The sequence below is a fragment of the Lepidochelys olivacea genome (assembly GCF_965140295.1).
Source record: "Lepidochelys olivacea isolate rLepOli2 genome assembly, chromosome: 15".
Classification (NCBI taxonomy): domain Eukaryota; kingdom Metazoa; phylum Chordata; order Testudines; family Cheloniidae; genus Lepidochelys; species Lepidochelys olivacea.
Window position 1 is genome coordinate 22,744,547 of NC_140425.1, and position 27,556 is coordinate 22,772,102.

The 27,556-nt window shown below is 41.7% G+C and overlaps 1 protein-coding gene and 2 long non-coding RNA genes across 5 annotated transcripts in view; 2 read left to right on the top strand and 1 right to left on the bottom strand.

Moving 5' to 3' along the window:
* LOC311531721 overlaps positions 1-23,519 on the top strand; it is a 612,131-nt gene extending 588,612 nt beyond the window's left edge. The window contains exons 9-10 of the long non-coding RNA XR_014714264.1: positions 22,775-22,840; positions 22,965-23,519. This is a non-coding gene — a long non-coding RNA (uncharacterized lncRNA). The remainder of the gene's footprint in view (positions 1-22,774; positions 22,841-22,964) is intronic.
* ADGRD1 (adhesion G protein-coupled receptor D1) overlaps positions 1-27,556 on the bottom strand; it is a 242,164-nt gene that overhangs the window by 33,139 nt on the left and 181,469 nt on the right. For all 3 annotated transcript variants that reach the window (XM_084649372.1, XM_084649371.1, XM_084649373.1), the window contains 3 exons: positions 24,637-24,703; positions 21,995-22,061; positions 7,500-7,591 (listed from right to left, as the gene is read on the bottom strand). In XM_084649372.1, coding sequence (XP_084505498.1) covers positions 7,500-7,591; positions 21,995-22,061; positions 24,637-24,703 — 226 coding nt within the window. The remainder of the gene's footprint in view (positions 1-7,499; positions 7,592-21,994; positions 22,062-24,636; positions 24,704-27,556) is intronic.
* The window catches only part of LOC311531722, a 39,394-nt gene continuing 36,497 nt past the window's right edge, over positions 24,660-27,556 (top strand). Inside the window, exon 1 of the long non-coding RNA XR_014714267.1 lies at positions 24,660-24,767. This is a non-coding gene — a long non-coding RNA (uncharacterized lncRNA). The remainder of the gene's footprint in view (positions 24,768-27,556) is intronic.

Sequence of the window (27,556 nt, forward strand, 5' to 3'; positions counted from 1 at the left end):
TTATGAAGTCTACATTTTATATAAATGATACTGATTGTTCCAACTCGTTGGGCCATTTCTGAGAAGACAGTGGGGAAGCAGTCAGCAAGAGTTTGATTTGGCTGTTTATTTGAGAGCAAGCTAATGAAACTCTATCTGTGGGACAAATGTGGTGTAAAATTGAGCATGCTGGGAAGCCCAATGATATAGCTACACCCAGTAGCTTTGTTTCAAGCCTAAAACCACTTCTGTGGAAGTAGAGATGGAGAAAGGCGTTTTGTATTTCGTATTTACTTTTGTGTGTCCACTATGTCTCCTGAAAGTATTGTAATTAAGTCTTTTTGAAAAACTGCACATTCTTTTAACCCAAATATATTCAGAAGCCCCACCCCACTTATATGATGAAAATGATTACATGTGATAAAGGAGGCTTTTCTCTGATCAAGTTTATTTATGACAATACAGTCAAACTGGACATCTTTCCTCACCCAAGCATAGGAAGGCAACTCTCCCTCACCCAATCTCCATCCATTAGGTGCTGAAAAGTGGATTCACAGCCCCACTGATGTCAATGGGAGTTTTTCCATTGACTATGATAGGCTTTATAACAGATTCAAGGTGCTTATATGGTGTTCAGTTAAGCAAGTGGGATCTTAACTGAAGTATGTCCACTCCACTAAGGCCCCAATTCAGCAGAACACTTAAGCACGTGCTTAAATGCTTTGTAAAATCATGTCCTGTGCCCAGCAGGCTATGGGAATGTTGGAGTCAATCTCTACAGTAAACCCACCAAAAACTGAAGTTTTCGTTAGGGGAAATCTCTCTTTCAACATCCAGTATTTCACCCCAAACTTCCCCCAGCTGAGACCTTGAACTCTTACATTTGCATCCAAGATCAACTACTCCATGTAGGGCTGGTCAAAATTCAGTATTTTGAAAAATTTGGTTTTCACCTGAATTGGCCAAAAATTCTAAATCTCTGGACATTTTGCAAAATGAAATATTTTTGAAATATTTCTTTTGACCTTTCAATAATGTCAAAATGCTTTGATTTGACAATAATTTCAGGTAGAATAGAATATAAAAGTAAAAGTGATAATGTTGAAATTAAATCTTTCACCCTCATTGGAATCAAACATTTTGATAATTTCCCACCAAAATTTCGACAAAACTGATACTTCGCATTAAACATTTCAATTTTCTCAAATCAGCATTTTCTAGCAGAAAACTATTGTCTACAAATCTTCAGTCAGCTCTAACATCATGTATTATAAAGTGGATACATGTATAAAACAAAAAGGCAATAAAACTCAGTGTCTCTGTGTGAACCCTGCATTTAAGAAGTTGCATACTGCATGAATAAATAAAGACAAGAGGTTTTTATTTTAATTGTTCAGTAGGACCCTGATTCAGGAAGGTACTTAAGCACATGAGTACTCCCATTGAACTCATCTATTTAATTGAACTCAGTGGAACTATTCATGTGCTTAAAGTTAGGCACATGCTTAAGTACTTTCCCAAAATTCACCCTATTTGAGCTAGGTGGAAAATGCAAAAAATAGTCTATCAATATTCCTTTAAATATTTTAATGCATTCCCTTCAGCTATGCTTGTGCCCATTCTGTGTTCGCTCCTTATGAATGGATTCAAGTGATTACGTTTCAGTGGCAAAAACGTTCACAGGGAGCAAATCACAAAGGTATAACAAGATTATTCATGGAACACAACATCTGAATTCATACACAAAATTATTTGTGCTGGAAGTGCTTGTGTGATTTGTTTGACCAACCACAACTAAGCAACAGAGTTCATATTCTGAATATTTGTAAATAAACCAAAAAGAAAAGGAGTACTTGTGGCACCTTAGAGACTACCAAATTTATTTGAGCATAAGCTTTTGTGAGCTACAGCTCACTTCATCGGGTACATTCCGTGGAAAATACAGTGGGGAGATTTATATACACAGAGAACATGAAACAATGGGTGTTACCATACACACTGTAACGAGTGTGATCACTTAAGGTGAGCTATTACCAGCAGGAGAGCGGGGGGGCTATAATCACTACAAAAGGTCAAACCTTCCCCCCCCAGCTCTCCTGCTGGTAATAGCTCACCTTTCCTGATATCTACTACTGAAACCTGTAAATAAACCATACATCATTAAATAATTCATGAAACAACTGAATAAATTCAGATAATAAACAATTGTGGGAAATTCTTCACTCAGCCCTAATTACTAGTTTGTATTTCTGTGCTAGAATTCAGCCACCCCTTAGATGTCCATAAAAGTGACCAGTTCTGAGTATTTTCACATGCAGGAATAGATGATTTGATACAAGCCCAGACTGTGACCAAAAAAAGAACCTACCTACTGAACATTTAATATCTGGACTGCTACTCGAATCAAATTTCCAGAAATCTTGAATTTAACCCCCCTTTTGCTCCAAAAAAATGTCTTAAGCATTGGACCTTCAAATGGGTAATTTTACCATGATTCCTGCACATTTGCATCCCAAAGACACATGAGTTTTTCTCTTTGATGTTTCTTCTTGAACTTCAGCCAATTGTTTTTTAATTTGGGTTTTGTTTTTTTATTTAGTTCATAGGGGTTGGTTAATGTGCACCTGCCTTGTGTCTTTGAAACTGGAGTAAACTGATTAGCTAAGGATATGTCTGCTCCCTTCAGTGGGACATGCAACAACTGGAACTGAGAAGGTCACTTCACCCATATTGCACCATGCTGCGAGAGGAATTTAAATATTGGACAAGACATGGAGTTGATTCACTTTACAGCTAGACTTTGAATATTACAGAAAGCAACTTCCTTCTCCCTTTTTGTACTACTGTTTTCGTTTTGAAATTCAGGACTTTTTCCCATAAAGTTGAATTTTTGAGGAAATTCAGTTTGCCAAAAGCAAATGCCAGCTTTCTGAACAAGAACTATACTGGGGTATTTCATAGGCAGGAAGAGCTAGCAAACTGCCCAACTTGTATATGGTTTCAATGCATGTTGCACTTACAGCAAAGAGCTGGCATATGCTGTTCTGTAGTCATAATCCAATCAGCATGCTGACTCAGATCACTGCCATATGGAAAATCATGATCAATTACTATAAATAATTACATCAGTTTGTTACTGTCTGTTGCCAAGAGAAACAGGCTCCCATTGGTAATATCCACTTGCATTGCCAAGTAACCTCATCTTTAGGGAACCTAAATACACCATGGACAAACCAACGCATCTCTACCAATATATTATCCTTTCTGACTGGTATCATCGTGATCATGATTGCATTCTTAGTCTATCAAGTACTTCAGATAATCTCTACCTTGATATTTCAAGGCACTAAGTGCCTTCCAGTCCTAATGCACTCAATGGAAGTGTAAAACACTCAAGACCTTGTAACCAGTGTGTTTGGTACCTTGGAAGATTAGGCCCTGTATTAACTAGAAATATATCTCTTCTTTTATTTTATGTTCCATGTACCATCTAAAATGTGCTTCTAGTGCAGTTAGTCTTCGTTAACTTTTACATTTTGTCATGAGGCTCCATCACTTGATATTTTTTTCTTTGGACCACAATATAGCATCCCTTTAATTGGCTTTCTTTTCACATAGCACATCAGCTCCCCTCAATCTGGTTAAAGTTTTCCTCTGGCAGCAAAACCTGGAAGAAGGTGGGCTTAAGAATTGCAGGCTAGAATTTTCAGACTCGGATGTCGAAATTTAAGGACCTACGTTCATGCTGATGTCAATGGGAGTTGTAGGTACTGAGAATGTCTGCAAATCAGGCCACTTATTTAGGTGCCGATAGATATATTTTACACATCCACACTTGTAAATGTTGACCCTATTTTCTTACCAAGGAGAAGCGAGCACGCATTTGGCAGCCCTGCTATATTCCTTCTGCCACCTCTTACTTGTTTTTCATTCATTGCACTGTGCCATCCAGTTCATTATCACCTGCCAACTTAGAAATCTTTCTATTTAAATATCATCATCCAAATTCTTTCAGACAAAAACTCAGCATTCACCCTTGGGCTTCCCTGTCTTTAATTTCTTCCCATCTTGAAAAGACACAAGTTAAATCCTTCCCTCTTTTTCTGCCCCTTAGCTAGGGCAATTCGCCGCACTGGGCAGACCTTCCCTGGTACCACAATTTCCCCTGTACTGTAATTCTTATCCTTTCACCTTTGTCTGATGGTTTCTGATACCCTGAGCACTTTATGTGCCTGCAAAATCCCCTTATCCCCCGAGACAATACATAACTGCAGCAAAAATTTCAACTTGTTTTCAGTGCTTCCTTGCCTTGCAAAACCCACCTTGTCCCATTGCAATCAAGCTGGATTTTCTAAAAATACACCTGATGAATTCTTTCTAACATCATCCGCTTTCCACCACAGCTAATGTCAAATGAAGTGTACGATCCAGATGGATGCCTGACAGGCCCTTTCTTTAAGGATGCCATTACATGAAGTATTTTGCAGCCTTCAGTGATTTCTCCCCCACTGATTTAACTTGTCGACTCAAATGCTACCTTGTAGTCCTTGGTGACAGTAGCTTGACGGAAACTACAGAGGTTATTGCCTTATTTTTATTTCCCTTTGCTCTGTGTCATTGTCTCATCTTGCTATGCTCACTCACTCCAACATGCTCACATAATAAATCAGCTAATCAACATCCAGGATTTTCTGGTATTTGGTTCTTATCTTATACTGAAAAAAGTCTCCCATGCAGCTGTAAGAACACCAGAGAATCCTGTTCGGTTTGGTGGGATTAGCTTTTTTCTTCCTGGGAAAACTTTAACATGAAAGGGATCGTCTCTCCTTTAACACAAAAATGTATAAACTCCCCTAAGCATGCAAGGAATACTAACTGCAAAGGCAAGAAATTGGATTTTGCTAATAGCATCAGGTTCAACGCCTCATTTCTCCAACAACCCACATCAGTGCCCTTTTCCATGACATCTTCTAAGCATGGAAGCCCTGATTCAGCAAAGCAATAACACACAAACTTGTGCCTTAACTGAAAGTTAAGCATGTGATTAAGTGCTTTGCTGAATTAGGGACTCCAGGACCTGGTCCTGAAAGCCACTTATCTTCTCATTCAAATCTCTCCAGAAGACCCACTTCTGCAATAACACCCACAGGAAATTAGCCAACAATGACATATCTATTTTACATTACTGTCTGCAGCATGATTGTAGCCATGTTGGTCCCAAGATATTAGAGAGACTAGGTGGGTGAGGTAACATAAGAACAGCCATACTGGGTCAGACCAAAGGTCCATCTAGCCCAGTATCCTGTCTTCCAACAGTGGCCGAAGCCAGGGGGCAGAGAGGGAATGAACAGAACAGGTAATCATCAGGTAATATATTTTATTGGACCTACTTGTCTCTCACCAACAGAAGCTGGACAAATAACAGATATTACCTTGCCCACCCAGTCTCTGTAATATCTATTTTACCTATACTTAACCGAAGAGTTGTGCTACCATGATATACAGTCCATAACTGAATAACTTCATAATCCTACTGCTTTGCATCTCCTGCCACACCTCCTTATTGTTTTGTTCTTTTTTTTAAAATCCTCCTCATTATGTCAGGTCTGAAAGTAGATTGCAAGTTCTCTGGGGGCTTTTTTGTTCGGTTTTTACAGTGCCTGGGACCATGGGGTCCTGGTGTATGACTGGGGTTTCTGGAGGCCACTGGCACACATGATAATAAATAAGCTTGGAAGCTGCTATGAGAAAGGACTGCATCTTTGTCTGTGCTGCCAGGTGCCTAGCACAGTTTGGGACACTGAAAAATTAATAAGAAATAATTATCTATGTCATCAGCATACTATTAACTGTAAGGATAATGTCAGAGGCAGACTTAGGTTGGATGCACGGATTCGTGGATGGCCACACCCCTAAATGGCCTAGAGCAGGACGAAGAAAAAAAAAATCACATTTTCAGTCTGTATGTCAGGCATTCTAACTCTGTCCCTAGTGTTATTTAAACAAAGGACCTTAAGCGCTACTCATTTGCACTTCACTATGCTCCCACCTGCACTGCTCACAAGTGTCATAAAGATACCAATGGTATGTGTTGATTTATACATCTTCCTATGGTATGTATTGATTCATAATCTCTCTCTCTCTCTCTCAATATATATTTACCAGCCACCAAAGTATCTAGGTACTCAATGGTATCTATATAGCTTGTATTAACTTATGGACACTGTTTCTTTATTTTCATAGCTCTAATGGAAAATAAAAATAGTTATTGGCAGAGATGGCCATTTGTCTCCTTAGGTACTGTAATTCCTTCATGTTTCTGAAGGTCACAGGGACTCACCCAGGCTCGAATCACCAGTCCTTTTAATTTCCAGTGTTCTGACTTAATTGCAGAATAATTATCTTATAGATTTTTGTGTAGACATATTTACTGTTTTTCCCTTCACTCCAGAAGATATACAATAACTAAGTTCACTTTAATTAGATCAGTGCCACCAATATTGGAAAGTTGCTGGTGCTTTAAAAATTAGGTGAGTAATTCAATCTTAAAATGACTCTTCACGTCACAATTTCAGGACAGCCTCACCAAATCCTAAGTGTACTGTGCATCGTGGCTCAGAAACATAAAAAGCAAATTGTCAACACATTTTAGAGTGACTCAGTAATAGACACATTAAATCTGCCCTCTTTATATTTGGAGGAAAGCATGTTTAGGAGATACAAGAATGTCTCTCTGGACTGTACAATACTGTGTTTCACTTAAATTCAGTGGGCTAAATTCTGCTGTCAGTTGCACTTATGCAACCCCATGGGTTTGGACTGAGGTTAGAATTTAGCCCCATGTGTTCAGATATCAGAGATGTATCTAAGATAAAGTGTCACTTCCAAGCTTCTGGCGATGGGATGGCACTTTAATAAGGCAGTGTTTTGGCTAGGCCATCAAAAAGGCCACTACCATAGTGTGTAAACTGCTTTGATATATAAGAGCGTTAGGACTTAAGCTCAAAATTAAAGTTAAGCATGGGCCTAGGTGCTTTTCAATAGGGATGGACTTAGAGGTAAACACATGCTTAAATATTTTGCTGAGTTAGGGTCAAAATCAGGGATTATCCTCAGAAAGCCAGGGAGTATTGAAATGTTCCAGTGTAAACTAATTAAATGACTGTTGCATTCTGTGCAATGTACTTTTGAATGTACTTATTCTCTAAGGGGAAAGAAACCAAAGTGTTAATAGAAGACACAATCATGAGTCGGTATGTGAAGGGGATTGTGATGGGATGGTAGGGGAACTACCTAGCTCCTGGCGAACAAGGGGTTAACTCCAGCTTTGCTTCCCCCTTCCATAGCACAGTTCCTGCATTAAAAATGGGGGGTTAATTTGCTGACTATGACTGTTTTTTTTTTTCCTATTGAGTCATCCTACCAATGTACAGAGATGAGCACATGATATAGCCATCTGTGACCTAACCTCGTTCTAGGTGAGTCCCTTATTGCAAAGCAATGTGAACAGAATGACTTACTTGACTGCATTGGCATCTCCGTGCACCTTATAGTTGTCTGCGCTGATTCTCGAGATGACTCTGGTGACGGCAATGAGAATGCCAATATTGACCTAAATAAGAAAAAACAGAGCTTAGTCAGGGAAATGAGCATGGAATATGTCAGAGGCAGGGCCGGCTCTAGGTTTTTTGCTGCCCCAAGCTCAGAGAGCGCAACTGTCCGAGAAGGGGTGGGGGCGGGGGGGGGCGGAATGCTGCCCCTGGAATTGTGCTGCCCCAAACACGTCTTTGCTTTGCCTAGAGCCGTCCTGGTCAGAGATGCAGAGTGCCCTGAGTATGTATTCTACAAATCCAGCAGAAAAGGGTAACTTTTGCCTTTTATATTAACTTTCCAACCATAGGGCTATAATTTTGGTCTGTTCTTACTTAGGCTAGGCTGACAGTGATCCCAAGGATAGTTCTGGTAGCTTGTACTCTTTTCCCCCTAGATGCCATTTTAGCAGTTCTGTGCCACCCACAAATTCCCCTGTGCAGGGGAAATTCTAAGAAACCTAAACCCACTGGTTCTCTGGCTGTTCTGCACAAAGCGGCAGAAGTGGGGGGCTAAGATCTGGACCCACTTTTCTTGTTTAAAGCATCTTATTGGGGACTTTGTTTGTTTTTATAATGGATGTCCACTATCTGCACATTGAGATTTGGGTTAGATGTGCTGAATGAGAATTGACCATTAGTTAGAAACTTTGCATCCCATCATCAGAAGTATGGATTTGACCACAACTGCAAGGCCAAAAAACCCTATTCTATATGTGAATATCTTAGGTTCCTACCAGCACCTGACAAACTGGCCATGGAAACTGCAATGTGTGTGCGTCTGTGTTTTAGAAAGCACCTTCTTTTAGACCTTTCAGTGCTGAATTCTTGCCACTTACCAAAATTTGCTTGCAATGTTGACATGAGATCATTTCGAAACAGAATTAAGGAAAAATGTTAAGCCTGAACTCTGCTTTACACAAAGGCATGCTGCATTTGATGACAGGCCCAGCAGAAAAACATCCATGGAGTGAAAAGAATTCCCAGGGAATCTTGAAAAGATTGACATGGAAAGACAGAACAAAGGCTTGTTTGTCATCCCGTCTAGAGTCATAGGTGAAGAAAAGGAGAAGGAAGCTTTACTATTGGAGGGACACTCTTGCTGTCAAAACACCTTAGCTTTTTGAGAGCGAGAGAAAGAGGGAGCTGAGAGGCAGGGAAAGTACAGTTCCCCCTTCTAGTCTAAAGTCAGACACCAACTACAGTTAGTGTTGCCGCCTGTCCAGTTTTCACCAGTGTCCGGGGGCCGTTTGACAAGCCCCAAGCTCTGTTTTTTTTAATCTGTGGCAACCCTAAGGAGAAGGAAGGAGGCAGTGCAGCAGCAGCAGCCATCACCACCTCCAGGGCCAAGTTGCTCACAAGGCTTGTGGCGTGCAGGGGCAGGGCTGTGGGGAAGAGGAGGGGTGTGGCGGCGCCTGGGGCAAGTGATGAAGCAGGGATGGGACCTTGGGGGAAGGGGCAGGGCGGAGCCTTGGGGGTCCGGTTACTGCCGGGGCAGCCCTAACTACAGTGTGTGTTGTTTACCATAGAGTAAGTACCATGAAGGAAGAAGAATAGAATAGGTCTGAACAGGAGGAGGAGGAGGGGGATGCAGACTGTAGTGGCTGCTACTAATTATTTTTCACCTCAGAATGAGCAGAAGTAGTTATTTGTACATATGTGCTTTAATTATGATTTTTAGAATGAGAAAATATTTAAGATTTTTGAAGTTTAATGGCCACTGAGGCTTCTCAAGATCTTTTCCTTCATTGCCCCCAAGCCCTGTTTCTTGTGGACTTTAGGCACGTAGGTGCAGATCCTCAGCTCTTGTGGCCAGTCATAGCTATGATTATTCACAGCAGCTGAGGATCTGGCCCATCATTACTGCTGGACAACAGGTAGTAGGAAATCAAGAATCCCACTCTGGACTGGATCTAGAGCCATTTGAATAATTCCTTGTGAAAGCTGGCACCATTTTCATTCACTGGTCTCTATGAAGTTGGATAATCTGAATATTATTCAGTAGGAATTTGGACATTCCCTGTCTCCTTCCCCATCATTTGGAAATACAATTTTATTTTATTTACCAGGCTGTAACGGGCAGTCATGAGCAGCTTACTTTTGATCTGACAGGTACACCATTCACTGAAGCAGTTCTAGTTACCATTTAATGTAAGCTGTTTCAATCTGTTCCGAAACCCTTTGCATTGCATATCCTTACTTTTAATCTTGGATGATGTTTTAAGCATGTGTTAAAGATTTCATTGTTTTGGTCCCCCTATCTCTATTTCATATATTTGTACACAAACACAGGGTCAAATCGTACTGATTGTATTCATGTGAGAGTCCAACTGAAGGCAATAAGCCAATGGCTAAGGTCTTTATTGAGATTTTACTCAGGAAAAATTCCCATTGTAGCCAATGCAAGGTTTGCTTTGGTATGGGCTGAGTGAAAAGGGTCTGTTCCCCCAGTGGTGTTGACTGTTCCTTGAGAGGAGCAGAGCGTCTTCAACTCATATTAGCTTCAGTGGAAGTTGTGGGATCAATCAGAAAATGCTCCACACCTTGCAGAATTGAGCCCACACTGAATATGGACCATATGATCCAGTTATCAGAACCACTTGTGTGAGTAAGTCCAGTAGACTGCACTTTCAAAGCAAATGCAAACAAAACCTGTTTTCTAAAACACAGGATGTTTAGCATTTGTAGCTGAATTTCAGTTTCAGAATTATATATAAATGAAAAACTATTTGAAGCCTGAACTTCACTGATATTTTGGGACTTCTGAAATGCTAGTTGTTTATAAATTCTTTGATCTTCTCCTCCTGTGAAGTCGCTATCACCATGTCCCCTTTGCTGTATGTCAGTGAGATTGCCATCACATAGCAAGAGAACACTATGATCTTATTACAAAAAAAATAAAGACCCATCATAAAATCAGCAAAGAAATTCTTAAATTTCCAGAGCTCCATACTTTAGTGCCTTGTACCCTGCATCTGCTGAAATGTCTTGTATTCCCAAAGGCTAGTTGCACTACAGTTTGGATTTTCTTACAATACTCAGAGGACGAAAGCTCTCTAAAAGCACTGGGTTAAATCAAGAAATGAGTTTTGTGCAAGAACGTTAAGAAGTAGTTTTAGGGCAGATAAGCTATTTGGGAAATTAGTGTTCACATCTAGCCTGAATAAACGGATTAGATATGAACTTATTACTTTATTAATGTGCTAGCAAGCAAAGTATGGAAGCAATTGCACTCCAATTATAATATGAAACTGAAATTCAGCCACTGAATTGTTCCACCGATGATTTTTTTGACATCTGGCATTAATACCTTGTCAACAATATGAATAGGAGAATGTTGGGTTGATGAACCACCATTGTATTTTAACTTACAAAATAACACAACCTTAAAATTGCTGCAGATTTACAACCAAATATGAGAGACACACATACAGAAGCCTCACATATTAGAATGTTGAAGCTAGAGGAATATACGTTTAGATAAGGGAATTGAATGCTGCTCCTATTTCTTATTTTTCTGAAAGACCAGAATTGACTTCAGAGTTGCAGTTATTCTGCTTATAATTACTCATGAACTTGCTTGTACTGCTTTTTTAAAAACACAGTTAATAACAATAGCCAGATCTCCTGATTTACAGGGCTTATATTCGGGCAAAACTCCCATTAAAGTCAATGGAATAAATCCTAGGAGGTGATGAGCAGCTGCTAGTCTAAGCAAAGTGAGTGGGAGTGGCAGGTGAGCCAAAGTCCATGGCAAATCTCTCATAGACTTCAATGAGCTTTGGATAAGGCTGAAGAACATTTCACCTGAGTGAAGACTGCAGGGTTGGGACCACAGTTACAAAGGCAACCAAGGCTGTTTCTAAGTCCTTTCAGCATCACTTTTCTCTCTTATGAGACTTTTATCCCAGAACCAGTTTCTGAAAAGTTGAAGTATATGGGCCACATCCTGCAGTCCTTATTCATGCAAGTGGACACAAGAACAAATGGATTTAAACTGGCCACTAGGAAATTTAGACTAGAAATTAGACGAAGGTTTTTAACCATCAGAGGAGTGAAATTTTGGAATAGCCTTCCAAGGGAAGCAGTGGGGCCAAAAGATCTATCTGGTTTTAAGATTAAACTCGATAAGTTTATGGAGGAGATGGTATGATGGGATAACATGGTTTTGGTAATTAAATATTCATGGTAAATAGGCCCAATGGGGTGAGATCCGAGTTATCCAGGAAAGAATTTTCTGTAGTATCTGGCTGATGAATCTTGCCCATATGCTCAGGGTTTAGCTGATCGCCATATTTGGGGTTGGGAAGGAATTTTCCTCCAGGGCAGATTGGAAGAGGCCCTGGAGGTTTTTCGCCTTCCTGTGTAGCATGGGGCACGGGTCACTTGCTGGAGGATTCTCTGCTCCTTGAAGTCTTTAAACTACGATTTGAGGACTTCAATAGCACAGATATAGGTGTGAGGGGTTTTTTTTGTAGGAGTGGTGGGTGAAATTCTGTGGCCTGCATTGTGCAGGAGGTCAGACTAGATGATCATAATGGTCCCTTCTGACCTAAATATCTATGAATCTATGAAAAAGTAGTTCTGTTTAAGGGAAGAGGGTCCCCAACAGGCAAGCAAGGCTTGGCCTCACAACTGGAATTTCAGTGGAATGTCTAAAGAAAAGGAGTACTTGTGGCACCTTAGAGACTAACCAATTTATTTGAGCATGAGCTTTCGTGAGCTACATGAGCTCACGAAAGCTCATGCTCAAATAAATTGGTTAGTCTCCAAGGTGCCACAAGTACTCCTTTTCTTTTTTGCGAATACAGACTAACACGGCTGTTACTCTGAAACCAGTGGAATGTCTGCTGTTGCAGGACCTGATGCTGCAAGCCTTTGTCAAATCTTCCACAGGTATCTAAGGGGTGGCTTGACTGCAGGATCCTGCCTCTAAAATAAGTCAGTGGGAGTTTTGCCATTGACTACAATGGGGCTTAGGTTCCAGTTAGAGATGAGTAACAATCCAAAGGTTGTTCATCTGAAATACAGGTCTACAACAAAGCTGGGCTGGAAATTTGGCAGGAACAGGCTCTTTCCTTTATTTAGCCAAAATTTTAGTCTGAATTTATTTATGTTTCATCCAGATTCCCTCCAAATCTCATTAGATTTTCGTTGCTTCTCTTGTGCAGTCCAGAAACTCCATGAACAAAGCTTTATGCCTGGCATTTTGGGACTTTTGCATCCACTCTAGGTCAGACCCTGGAAGGTGCAGACACATTCAAAAAAAGTTTCCAATACATTAAGTTAATTAAATCCATTGACCAAGCTTCTTTAAAACACACACTCTTTTAGGTTCCACATGAGTTTCAAGCAAAATGTCAGGGGGTTAACTGAACAGATTCACCCATCCTTAGCTTTAACGTATTTCCTGGGGACATGAGTTAATTTTCTTGTCATCACAACATCATTAATAGCAACACTAACATCTCAAGTTATTGTGGCAGAGGTCCATCGCTAAATCACATGGGAAATCTGTAGTGAATGTTATGCATTTCCATCTGCTGCTAATCAGTTAAAGCAGATGGATGTTCAAAGTTGGAAGAACAAGGGGCCTAATTTTGTTCTCAGCGACCCCAGACCAATTGTGGGGTCATTATGTTGATTTAAAGGGAGTTACTTTGGAGTTTCACAAGTGCAGCTTAAAGAATTCACACCGGGAAGTTCTGCCTCACCGGTCAGGGCATGGCAGAAGGGTTGGGAATGGAGGAGATATACAGTAAAGCAAGCACTGATGGAAAGGTCTAATCAGACCCTTATTTGTCGTCTTTCCTAGCTTTAGTCTTTCACATTTGATTTCTTATCATCAGTTTAATTTTTTCAAAAATGCTGCATGTTTTTGTGTAGAAAAAAAAGGAATGAGGAGCTTTATTTTAAACGAGAAAAAATGTGAGGGCTCAGGCACTGATGTGGATAAAATTAAGGAAGCTCAACTCCTGAGAGTTGTGCCCCCATCCAGCAAAGCACCTTAGCATGTGTTTGACTTCAGTGAAACTATTTGCCTGCTTAAAATTAAGCATATGCTTAAGTGCCTTCTTGCTTCAGGGCCTCTAAGCATTAGGGGCCAAGTTCTGTGCCCCACTTACTCCTCAAGCAGACTGACTTAAATCAGTGAGGCTACTTGCAGAGCAAGGCACTATGTAATGAGAACAAGAGCAGAACATCGGGCCCGTGGTGTGATCTGCCCCCTAGGTGCTCCCTACTCATAATAAAGAGTACCTTGAAGTCAGTGGAGGGAGGCATTTCAGTGTAGGACACTGTACTGGGACTTGGGAGTCTTGGGTTCTAGTCTCAGCTCTGCCTGTGACCCTGGGCAAGTCACTTCACCTTCCTGTGCCTTTGTTTTCCCATCAGTAAAATGGGGATAATGAGATTGACCTCCTTTGTAAATTGCTTTGAGACCTATTGTGGAAAGTGCTGTGTAAGAGCTAGCTGTTATTACAGAATTGGGTACTAGGTACTATTTAGCGTGAGTGTGTCAGCAAGTTGCCTTCAGTGTTTAGTATTTACAAAGTAGTACCCTTCATAGGCATGGATTGCACAGTGATACAAGAGCCCCAATTCCCAAAGGAATGTCTGGGCCACTAATGAAAAAGCAATTAGCCCATGTCACCATGGTACAGAATTCTTTGTTGTGATGACGTTTTACTCAGATGTGCACACTCATCTACAAAATTGGTGTTGAAGAGAAATTCTTGTAACAGGGGATGGGATCAGCCTAGGAAAGTAATGATTTATGTCAAAGCAACATAAAGGACCAGCAAACTACTGTCCAAAATTTTCCTCAGCATGATTGCTACCTTCTTGGTCTGTTCAATGTCTTTGCTACTACCCATCACCCAGGAAGCACAGGAGTTTGGTTTTTCACTAGAATTGCCTTAACTCTATCATATCTATGAAAACACACCAAGGGTTACAGATGCCTGATAATGAACAAAGCCGTCTGCCAGAAGTCTTTACTACCTTGCTCCAAATATACAGATTCTTTTGGAGAGATGTTTCCTTGAGCACAGTCTGACTAAGATTAATTTGCTTTTCAAATCAGCAGAAAGAGCGAATAGCAAAGTTTGATATTTTCAGGATACTGCATGGGGGGTTTCTTCATGTTCCTAAAGGCCTAAGATCTAGGGATTAGAAGGGTGCCCTACAGCTCTTCATGGCACCATCCCCTCATGTCCCTTGCCTTAAATCCTAAAGCGAGCACTTTTGGGGGCTGCAAATCCACACGTGGTCAGAGTGTGAGAGGTGGTGAGTCGATTTGTTGCCCTTATGGGGAAACTACCAGAGGCTTTAACTTTTTCCACAGACACAACTCCCATCACTCCGTAACTCCCTTTTAAGGGGGCAGCTCCTGGTGGAAGCAGCTCTAGCAGCATGGCAGGCAGAGGCATAGGAGCTGCACCGATCTTGTGGAGAGAGGCACCCATTCCATGCGGGAGGAATGTCTGCGCCCCCCATGGAATGATTGCCTATATGCCATTTTCCTCTGCTGAGGCCCCCTACATAGGAACCCTGTGGTTGGGAGCCGTCAGGCTTTTAAGTACTGCCTTTTGAGCTGTACTTTCCTAGCAAAACAACATTTCAGGCAGCTAAGGGCTAGTTTGCTACTTAAAGAGCTTTTGCTGCTAAATAACAGGATGACTAAATACAAATACACACACACATTGAAAACACAAGTTAGCCTTGCTGTTATTCCCTAGGGTATTAATCCATTTCTCAAGTAGAATATTCAGTTGGCACTATTTGCTGCTCTTTTGGGCTGAGCTGGATTTGGAATATTTTGCAAATTATTGTAAGAACACTACCCCCGTTCATTTATTCTCCCTCCATTTGGCTCGCTCTTTCTTTCTTCAAATATTTGAATCCACATAAGAATATAACTTGTCCTGCCAAGAATACTGTCTAACAAATAAAAAGTTAGGGCCAAGTAGTTTAGCTCTAATTCTAATTGAGCAATTACTCAGACGAACAGTGCCGCTGATGTCAAAATTCACCCCTGGCAGTAAGTTCTTCACCATCTTCCCCTTTGTATTTAATGCTGTCTTTGGGCATCAGTATAGGAGGGCTTGATTATGCTGATTGCCTCACATGTCCTACACAGCAAGACAGCAAGTGCTGAGTCAATGAGGAAACAATTTGACTATTGGATTATTTCAGTCCTTCACCATTTAAGGGTTTCTCTACACTTGAAACACTACAGCGGCACAACTGCAGCATTGTACTGTAGACACTTACTAAAGCCACAGAAGGGCGCTAGTAAATCCATCTCTCCAAGAGGCAGAAGGTAGGTCAAGAGACTAATTCTCCTATCAACATGGTAATGTCTACACCTAGGCTTAGGTCAGTTTTAATTACATCACGCACGAAAAAAATGAACATGTTATGAAAACAAGCCCAGGACTCTTTGACCAACTCTGCCATACCCGCAGCCACCCAGCTACACTGTCACGTGCACATCCGTGCTTTCCTTTAACATGACAGAGAAATTTTCCACCTATCACTTGGGATTCTTTAGCTATGCCATTAATCTCATCATTAAGCTGTTGGTATCAGGCAATTTCTGCCATGTCAACATACCAGCCTTGCAAAACTGAGACATGAACTTTTTCACCTTGCCTGTTAAATGTCTCTAGCGTCCTAGCAAGCGCTTCCATCAATATTAACTTCCCTATGACTTTTCACAGCACGTAGAGTGAGTGGGAGCGGTGCTGAGCTACACTGCCCATGAAATGTCCTGATTCATGAGATCTCCTGACCACTCTCCAGCAGCCAGACTCCATCAGATGCCTGGCTGCAGCCCCACTGGCAGAGGGAAGCAGCGGAACCACCAACTGCCATCCCTCTTTGGGTGTAGCTGTAATGGCCAGTTTCCCATGAGTGAATCAAGCCCTTTGTAGGCGCTTAAATGCTTGTAAAATGCCGTGATGTGGTGTATGTGCAGTTCTCCTCTTGGCTTGTGTCAATGCTCATTTGCAAATGCAATGGGTGGGAGGTTCTCTAGGTGCAGGAGCATTTGGGGGCATCTCACTGGAACTTTCCTTTTGCTATTCTAGCCCACTATGGTAAAGTCGATGCCCCCATTCTGCTGCTCCTCCAGGAAAATAATGGGGGCATGATTTTTGTGCTGTGCCTCCTTAGTGTGCACAGAAGGCACAGTTTGTGGGGGACAGGTGTAGTTTGGCATTGCCAGTTGTTAGGCGGCTTATTCCTTCACCCACTTACTTCCCTGGTCCTTCTCGCATGAACAGAGAGCAACAATACCCGAAGTCCAAAGGTGCAAACAATTCGATGTTTATTGGGATGAACTTCCAGCAAGCATGATTCTAGTTTCCTTCCTTAGTATCCTCCTTCCCAGCTCTGACACCACAAAGCCTTACACCTGTGTCCCTGTTCCCATTCCTACCCTTAGCCAAACATGATTCCAATTTCCTTACTCCCATTCCCTGTTCCCATTTCCCTCTTTAGCAAAACATGATTCCAGTTTCCTTGTTCCCATTTCCCCCTTTAGCAAAACATGATTCCAATTTCCATCCTGCTCTCTCCTGCAAGTCCCCACCACAGACAACCTCGCTAGTGTCCATGCAGGAAAGGGGCATAGAGCTCTTGGACCACGGGCATTCCATGCCACTCAGCCCCTCTCCAACACTGAAAAGATGGCCCAGAATCTGGACTCATGACTTAAAAATCAAAGTAAGGCCTTTAACACAGAAGTGTGGTTACTCTACTCAATATAAAAAGAAAAGGAGGATTTGTGGCACCTTAGAGACTAACAAATTTATTTGAGCATAAACTTTTGTGAGCTACAGCTCACGTCATCGGATGCATTCAGTGGAAAATACAGTGGGGAGATTTATATACATAGAGAACATGAAACAATGGCTGTTACCATACACACTGTAACGGGAGTGATCAGGTAAGGTGAGCTATTACCAGCAGGAGAGCTGGGGGAGAGTGGGGGAAACCTTTTGTAGTGATAATCAAGGTGGGCCACTTCCAGCAGTTGACAAGAACATGTGAGGAACAGCAGGGGCAGGGGGGAGGATAAACATGGGGAAATAGTTTTACTTTGTGTAATGACCCATCCACTCCCAGTCTTTATTCAAGCCTAAGTTAATTGTATCCAGTTTGCAAATTAATTCCAATTCAGCAGTCTCTCGTTGGAGTCTGTTTTTGAAGGTTTTTTTTGTTGAAGAATTGCAACTTTTAGGTCTGTAATTGAGTGACCAAAGAGATTGAAGTGTTCTCCGACTGGTTTTTGAATGTTATAATTCTTGATGTCTGATTTGTGTCCATTTATTCTTTTACGTAGAGACTGTCCAGTTTGGCCAATGTACATGGCAAAGGGGCATTGCTGGCACATGATGGCATATATCACATTGGTAGATGTGTTTATTAATATGTTTATCTATTTCTCATTTGCATTATTGTCCTGATCCCACAACCCTACTACAGGAGTCAGAGAGGCCTCATTGATTACAGTATCAGAGGATGATGCTGTAGAGAGGTTTTCGGCCGAGTAATGCTCTCCTTAATCCCAGAAAACAACCCTGACTCCTCGAATAATCAAAGCGATTAAGCACCAGTTCACTATAATTTAATGTGTGGGCATAATTAAACCATTGTAATACATTCATGTATCAGTAACTGAGTCATGAACCTGCTCTCTTCTCTGGAAAGATTAAAATCATTACAACTGAGAGATGTACCCAAAGCAGCCATCTGAACATAACAGGCCTGCTTTAACAAGCCATTCCTTCACCAAGTGTTTAAACTGTAGTGCCTGATGTTCCATTCCAAAGTGGAAGGAACAGCCTGAATCTCATATCATTGTATAGTTCTAACACATGGTTACAGGGAAGGGGCATGTGCAGACCATATGATACTGTCCCCAGAATTCTGCTGGTGGGAAAGCTCATCTAGTGATGTTACCCATTTCCGCAATGTGCTGAGTGCCCCCAAACCCCACTGACTGCAATGGGATTTGAGGGCACAGAACCCCACGTTTGGAACACCCAGGCATGGAAGGAACAATAGATTTGAGTACTAGTGAAGGGACTCAGCCCTCTGAGGTGCAGAAAATCCATGCCCTGTAGTTTGCTCTGTGTGGGGATCGTTTTGATAAGACATTTAAAAATCCAAGAGCTGTCTGTTCTGCACAGTCATTAATGATCCCAGGTCACTTGTTCATAAGAGCAGAGGCTTGCTCCAGTAACTTCGCCCAAATTTCCCCACCATTGACTCTTTCAGAATTAAGTGCAATGTGGGGGCTGCTCTGATCTCCACCAGGTAGTAAGTGATCCCAAAGAACCATCCAACAGCTGCGGCTCTGGCCACACCAATAACTCTCCCCCTACACCACAGGGGGTTGCTTAGGATCCAGCTACATTACCTGGGGTATCCCTGGCTGGAGGGACAGGTCCAGTCTCTGATCCCTTTGCACTGCCAGAGTGGCACAAAGGGAGTAGAGCAGGGCAGAGAATCTGGCCCATGAAATATAATAGGCATCCACTGTATAAGTGGTTTGCAGGTATTTTCTTTCTATACCTACCTCTCTCTCCTCGGATGTCAACATTGGCCAAGGAGGATTTCAATTGCTCTTACACTTGACAGCGATAGCATTCATAATAAATGATGGCTCAACCATGCTCATTAATATCCTCTGCTTTGAATGTTTTTAATTAACTTTTACATTTACAATATTACTGTTTCCTCCAGCAGGCAACTATTTGGGCAAAGATTTTGTTTTGTTTATTGATCATAAATATTTACTTTGATTATTTGAATATGTATTTTAAAACACTGGATGGCTCAGGAGAGAAACATAGATCCATGCACCTCTAGAGTGTTAGTCACTATATAACCGGGGCTAGATTTGAACTAAGACTTGTTTCTGATGCTTGCTTAGTGGCTGAAGAAGCAGTTGTGAATAATAATGCTATATAGAACTTTTCACCACCAGTTCAGTAAACCACTAAATCTCTCTCTCTCATATTACTATATGTTTCTTAGGCATTTCTGCAGGGCCTGTAGATGTAATTTCTGATGGTTGATTATCACAAGACTGTATTCTAGTGCTAATTTATAGCTATTATCTGAGATGCTTTGTGTACAGTGGTTCCCATTAAAATTCCAATAAATTCTCTTGCAAGTAGTTACTGTTACCATGGTATTTGCATTATTCCCTAGGTATTCTCAATACTACAAATATGGAACACTGAATACTGCAATTATGTAATGTACATGCAAAGGCAAGGTTATAAAGATTTTAATGGCAGCCACCATAGTTTGATTTGAGTGTTACTATAGTAACAAAATAGTTTCTGGTTTTAAATTAATAAACTTTATTGCTTTAATAGCTGCATATAGTAGTATCTGTGATTTTCCTATAATTGATAAAAATAGCTATGCTCTTATTTGCAGTTTATTTCAAATACTGCATATTATGTTGTTTATAAATAAACCAGAGGGGGAAAAAGAGACTTTACTAATACAGAACTTTTCATTTTTTAAATATGTTGGTAACATGTATTTAAAAGATATATTATTGCTATTTTAATAACATAGGGCCTAACTATGCATCCATTACTCCCACTGAAGATCATTATTCATGTGAGTAATTCATATGAGTAAGGCTGATACTACTACTGGTCCCATAAACACTAAAGACAATTTAATAACATAGTAACAATCCCATTGTTTTGAAGCTAGGCACCTAAATAACTTTGAGGATCTGGCTATGGAACTTCATACATAGAAATGAGCCATGAAGTTTGAATTTGGACCCAAGTCTCCACAAAGGAGGAGGAGCTTTGGATTCATCTTAGAGAGATGAACTTAAGCTGAGAAGTTTGGATCCAAATCTGACCAGCCTCAAAGTTTGAATGGGGTCAGAGTCCATGTTCTAGGATCAGGCCGATCTGCAGACATGCCTAATTTTTCTAAGTGCGGCACTCAGAAAATGACTGGGCTTCACATATCCTGAATTCAGCTCTCAGGCTTCCTATGCAATGAACGGAAGGAGACAAGTACCTAAGTCTGGGTTTCACAAAAGCCAGCACACTGTGGGAGGTAGCTGCCTAAGCTAGCCCATGGAAGATGCCAAGAAGAGGGGGCATGTCCTAAGCCTCACTGCTATCAGGGAGTTTGGTGCCTAAGACTGGGCTGGAGGGACACACCTTCCTCTGCTTGGGAGTCTCAGCTGTGAAACCTCTCCTGGAGTCAGGAGGTACCTCAGGAATTTCTTGCAAGGTGGCAGTAGACCTCCCTCCAAACTTTTAGCCCAGTGGTTAGAAAAGCACTTGGGATGTGGGAACCTCCTTCAAGTCCCCGCTCTGCCTGGCAGGGAGAAGGGATTTGCCACCTCTCAGGTGAGAGCCCTAACTGCTGGGCTATGCGATATTCTGATGTGAGGCTCCCCCAGGCTCTGTTCCATTTTGGATAAGAGTCATTGGTGCAAGGGGACTGGATCCTGGGTGAGTGCTCTGACCACCAGGCTATGGAGTCGTTTTCATGGTGGCACAGCTTCAATGGGAGAGGCTGAGGGAGCCCCCACATCGGACTATCCCATAACGCAGGAGTTATAGCAGTCCTCTGAGAGGTGGGAGAGCCCGGTTCAATTCCTGGGTGCATGCCTCCTGCTGCTCCTCCTCTTTCCCCATCCCCACCATTTTGGTGAGCTCAGATGAGGGGACCAATGCGGTAAGCATGACCAGAGCGTACCTCCTGGCTTGGGCCCCGCAGGGGAGTTAGTGGAGGAAGAGCTCTCTTCCCCTGGTTTGTGAGTCTCACTGGGGCTTAGGCATCCAGACACCAAAAGGGTGTAGCAATGCACATGCTGCAAAAACTTAGGTGCGAAGTGAATTTAGGCACCTCCAGGGTTCAGCGGCAGCTGAGGAGTGGTTTTGTGAAGACCAGTGTCTGGTTCTAGGATTCAGGCACCTAAAGTGGCAGTTAGGCACCTAAGTCCCTTTGTGAATCTAGACCATAGCATTTGATTGGAGGGACATAGGTACAATGGTACATTTAGACTACAGCAGGCTTTACTGGTAGTTTTCATGTAATTTTTCCCATTAGAATTTCAGTGGCTGGTGGCTGTTGCAGCATAAGGCCTATCAGCATGAAGACATGCACTGGGAACTAGTGAAATGAGCCGTGTAGGAATCTGCTCACCTAAACAAATAGTAACATGTCAATCAAAGTAAAATGAGGGCATTTGAGTGAACAGAAAGAAAATAGCTCAGACAGGCACCATGCCATACCATCGACTTCAGTGGGGCTGCCCAGTGTTACTGAGGATGGAATTTAGGCCTGTGCCTTCAAGTAAAACCGTACTGGAACTGAAACGCATGTGCAATGAGAGCCTGGCAGCAGCAAGGGAGTATACATACCACAATTACAAACAATGCTGGGGCTGCAAAAGCCCAGATTGCACCGTTCTTCAGTGAAAGCCAGCAACTGCAGGGAGAAGGCAGAATGGTTACTATCTACTCACTGGTGGAAGATCAAACATGAGGTCATTTAATTAGCCATGCACTTAATGAGAAAGAGAAGAAAGTATGGTACAGAATGGCTGAGAAATTCTAAAACAGGAAACATGGATGGAGCTAATTGCATCTTCTTGCTTCCCCCCACTCCTCCTACTCAAGGAGTCTCCGGCAGGATCTCTCTTGGATTTGTATATTGCATAGGGAAGTCTGCCTGTAATTATCTGCTGTAGTGTGCTTCAAGATGGTGTGAAGGAGACAGAGAATACCTAAGCTGTCCTTTCTGGCAACTGCACCGTGTAATATGGTGTTTATCAGAAGAGAGGATTCCCGTTGTCTTTGCAGCAAGAACAAAATTGAAGACTTCCTCTCTTGTTCTTCAGGCTGCTGGGGGATGAGGAAGGGATTTGGACAGGGGATGACAACTTTCAGCTTAGTTCTTACATCATCAGTTTGGAATGGACAAAAACAGAACAAAGGAGTAATCCATTCATTTAACAAAAACCTGTATCATCCTGTAATGACTTAAACACATGAATTACCTTACCCATCAAAAAAACCGAGGAGTACTTGTGGCACCTTAGAGAATAACAAATTTATTTGGGCATAAATAGTCCAAATAGTTCGTCTCTAAGGTGCCACAAGTACTCCTCGTTTTGTTTGTTTGTTTTTTTGCTGCTACAGACTAACACGGCTACCACTCTGAAACTTTACCCATCGAAAGGATCAGGCCCTATGGTATTCTCTCAGGTCAGTTTGCTTTTTCTGCTTACAATGCCCCATACTCCATGTTCAGAATTTTAATCCCCAAACCATCTCTAAATCTGTTTTACTAATTTGTTTAATCAGTCAATCATCTTTTCTCTTACTACAGACATTCCCAGCCTCTACATTATTGGATCCTTCTGACAAAGCACAGCCAGAGGGGTTCTCAGAGCATGTATAATACTGATGGATGGAAACATTTGTGTCCACATAGAGAAAGTCATACTGCCTAGGGACTGCTGAGTGTGTAATATCGGGGCCCTTGGGTAGGTTGTCAGCCATGGGGATTGAACCTGTAATCTTTTATTGTAAACCCATGAGCCTCAACTGCTTGAGATAAAAGGCCCACCTCTGTTAGCCAAGGCTGTACCTGGCTAATCAAGCTCTATCTGTGGCTCAGCCAGCAGTAGAGGGGGCAGAGTGCTATGCTGAGCGGGTGTGATTTAGAAGTGGAGAGGGTTCAGAAGCAGCATTTACTACACCTTTTAAAAGATGCATCATTATCTCCAGCAATGGCCCCAATACTTCCTCACTGAATTAGATCCATATCTTTCCCTAAAAGCCAGAGGTAGTAACCCTCCCCCCAAGCCCTGTAATTCCTGGAGGTAGATTGCTCTTCCTTCTCAAAATCCTGCTCCCCAATAAGATATATTTATAGAGAGCTTTTATGTCCTCCAGGGCGTCTTCAGTCCTCCAATCCTGCCTCACTACTCCTCCTGTCCCTGCACATTAGATCGAAACAAAGAGCGACCTCCCAGCTGACTTGACACCAAGTATTTTGAGAGACAGGGTGGGTGAGGTTATATATTTTATTGGACCAACTTCTGCTGGTCAGAGAGACAAGTTTGGGAGCTTACACAGGGCTTCTCTTCAGGTCTGGGAAGGGTACCCCCAATGTCACACCAAAATGCAAGATGGACCAGACTGTTTAACATAAGTAGTTAGCACATATTGTAAGGGACTATTCAAGCTAGAGTGGCCCATTAACACCTCTGCAGTCATAGGCTACAACTACATTGCTTACACCAAGTATTTTGGTTAGTTTTGTTGCTCTCTGATCAGTGTGTTTAGTCAAAACTGGAGTTCAGATGTAACATACATGTTAAAAACAATAAAGATTACCTAGCATGAACATCCACCATCACTATTGCCGGAGGCCGTATCTCTTTATGGAACAGGACTCTATAATGTTGAGCAATCTCATAGAGAACTATTTGTGGGTGGCTGTTTCCTAACACATTTTAAATGGGGAAAAGTACATCAACAATAAAGACTAAGAGCAGGAGAGCTGGTTAGCTGTTTCAGTCCAAACAAAGAATCCTTGAGCAATTCAGTTGTATTAGTAAAATAAATATGCTCAAAACAAAAGTGAACATATATAAATACCCTTACATACGCATGTGTATTTATTACTATTATTGGTTGTATTACAGTAGTGCCCAAAGAGATGGATCCAAACCGGAACTCTAAATCTAAGAATCTCTTCCACCACCTCATCCCCAAACTCTGAGGAAGTTCACACTCAGCTCTGATTATGGATCTGAACTTTCAAAGTTGAGCCCATCCCTGGCAGATGTGCAAATAGCCTCAATATATAGACCTAATGTGCAATGCATAAGCGATAAATAGTGCTCGACACCCTCAATTCCCACTGAAGTCAATGGGAGTTGTTGGAGCCCAGAATCAGGCCCTGTGGGAAGATATTTAGCATTAGTCCTGCCCTCCCCTGATATCTTACTTGTTTTCATATTTTAAACAGAGGTAGATCTTTCTGTACTCACTTCTCATGTTCTCCATAATAGTCCATGGCTGAAGCTGCAGAGATGATGCAGATTACCAGTGGGCACCCTGCAAAATTCAGAGATGGCGACAGTGTCAAACCTGCACCTGATGCTTCCCTTCAGAAAACCAGGTAAATTCAATCAATGTGCCCAAAAGAAATCTTCACAGGCAGCGAACAGCTCACGGGTTTCAGAGTTACACGTGCCGTAGAGCCCTTTGTGCAGCTAAATTACACAGACAAGGTAGGTGAGGTAATATCTTTTATTGGACCAACTTCTGTTGGCGAGACAGAGAAGCTTTCGAGCGTACACAGAGCTCTTCTTCAGGCTTATCTACTTCAGTCATACATGCCGAGTCAATGATCCTAATCCAAGCATCCAAAAATAGTCCTAGAAAACAGAGTCAAATCTCCCAGGAGGGTTCACAATTAGCACTGAGATAGCCTAGAAATGTCAACACCCAGTTACTCTTTTGAGCATCACAAATGGATAGGGAGAGAGAGAGTCTTGAATAAATTGAACCAAGTTAAGATCCCATTCAGATGCCCTCAGAGGGTATGTTTCCTAATATGAAGGTATGAGAGATTTCTAGCGGGAGATGTATTTGCTTAAAGTAAATAAATTACATTTCGTATCATTTCTGCCAGGAGGGAGGGAACGCTTGACAACGTTGCGTAAGTATTATACAGATTCAGGCTACTGTGCTTCTGCCTTCAATGGTAACTGCGTGCAGCTGGCCCAGAGCATAATGACGTCTTGTTGTGTCACTTTAATAGTTTTCCAAGAGAGTAGTTAGAAAGGAAGCAAGGTTTTTGCTACCAACGGTTTTGAACAGGGTAAAGCAGGAACTCTTTACCTAGCAAAGGATTGTCTGTCAGGCCCCTATAAATGTCCCATGTAGCGAATAGAAAACAATGTGGAAATAGGGTGGCTTTTTAAATCATTTTATAGATTTAATAACTATACTCCTGCTAAAGAATAAGATGTACAAGAAGTTTTTTAAAAAAATACCATGGAAGGGAGATAATTCAGTAATAAAACCTATGGAGTTTTGCAGTAATTTCTACAAAACCTTTTAAAATTAATTTCCATAGAACCTTATTGGTTTCATCCCAATTAAATTCCATAGGATGTTTCCAGAAGGGGAAACCTGCAGTTTTAGGCAGAGGTGTTTCAATTCTTAAGTGATCATTGCCAGGAACAATACATATTTATAAATGACAAAAATATTCAACAGCCAGCAAGTAAACGTGCTTGCTTCAGTGTTATACCAGAATAACTTCAGGGTGGAGTTACTCCTGAATTACATCAGTGCAAATGAGAGCAGAATCAGGCCCACGGTCCCCTAAGTGCCGCACTACAAAGTGAATTCTAAAGTCTAAAACACTGTCGTAGACAGTCGTATTTTTAAACAATGGAAAACCCTGTTCACTAACATGTGATACCCAGAATAATCAATTGTACATGACCCTGATTCATCACATTTGAGTGCTTGGCTGAAACGAGGCCCATAACATCTTACCTAAGCCATACTCTTGACAACCCCTGAAACACAAAAGCCCAGGTTTTTACTGTTTCAAATACAACTGACTAAGGGCACGTCTACACTGCACAGTTAAGCTGGCCATTTACCCAGATTTTAGTCCTAAGGCCCTCCCCTCTCTTTGCACAATGAGGTCCTGGTCCAGGAATGGAGCTCCTAGGTGCTACGGTAATATAAATAACAATAAGAAGTTGCTTGGCAGTGGCTAATAATCTTGTGGTATGAGTTGTCTTCCCAGGGCTAACAGCCTTCACATGTAGATAATCTGTCTCGTACACAAAAAGTACTTGTGCTTACTATCCCTCAGGATGCTAGCCTGTGGCAAATTTCAGATAGTCACAGGATTTAACTTGATTATTTATCCATTTTAATCTGCAACGAAGAAGAAAATTAAATACCGAGTTCCCTAGCAAGATAATAAAACGTACACAGATGAAGCGTAGTGCAGTCATCTGGATAACAAGAACAGTTAATTCAATGAATGTAAAATGGTCTACAGCCTACAGTGCAGTATTTGTCTTCACTCTGCAGTAACAGGCTATTAAAAGATAGATGGGGGTGGAGGTTAGCATCTAAAATAAATTAGGATTTTGTTACGATGAAAGAAACATACTGTTCTCTGAAGAACCAACCATCTGAGATATTCTGTAAAGGTAGGAATCAAACATATTTAGCCTGAGGAGGTCACAAGATTTGATCTGGCCTGGAACACTCCTGTGGATAATACAGTACACGAAGATATTAAGGGTATTTGCTCAATCCTGGGCTTGTGCGGAAAACCTGCAGATGAGGCGTTAGAGTCAGACAACATCTCATACCTGTTAATTCTAGGAACACAACAGCAAAAGTGCTAATGCAATGCTAGTACTACTGTTTATCATCCATGTAAAAATGCCGGTTGCGCTTCCTTTATACTGTATTTGACTGTTTCCTCGGTTGCGATGCTCTAAACACGCTCACCAGCCTTACCCCCACCCTTCAAACGTACGACGTGACACAATATGCTTTACGTTAGGAAGGGCAGCATCAGACACAAGGTATTGTACCTACACAAGTCTGTCATCTAAGCCGTGGCATTTGCAACAGGCACTCCTCTGTAGTATCACTGCATGCTATGCAGCACTGCATATTAATAAGTGAGTATGAGCCACACTGCAACATGGCCTCAAATTCTGGACTTCTGGGGAATAAGCCAGGATGGGTCAGCCTCAGGACATTTGGTTCAGTTCAGATAAGCACCCAGATGTCACCCAAAGTGTATCTGAACTTCTTGGGCTGAAAATCTATTAATATTAATATGCAAACTAGATACCATTAACTTAGGTTTGAACAGAGACTGGGAATGGCTCAGTCATTACACTAATTGAATCTATTTCC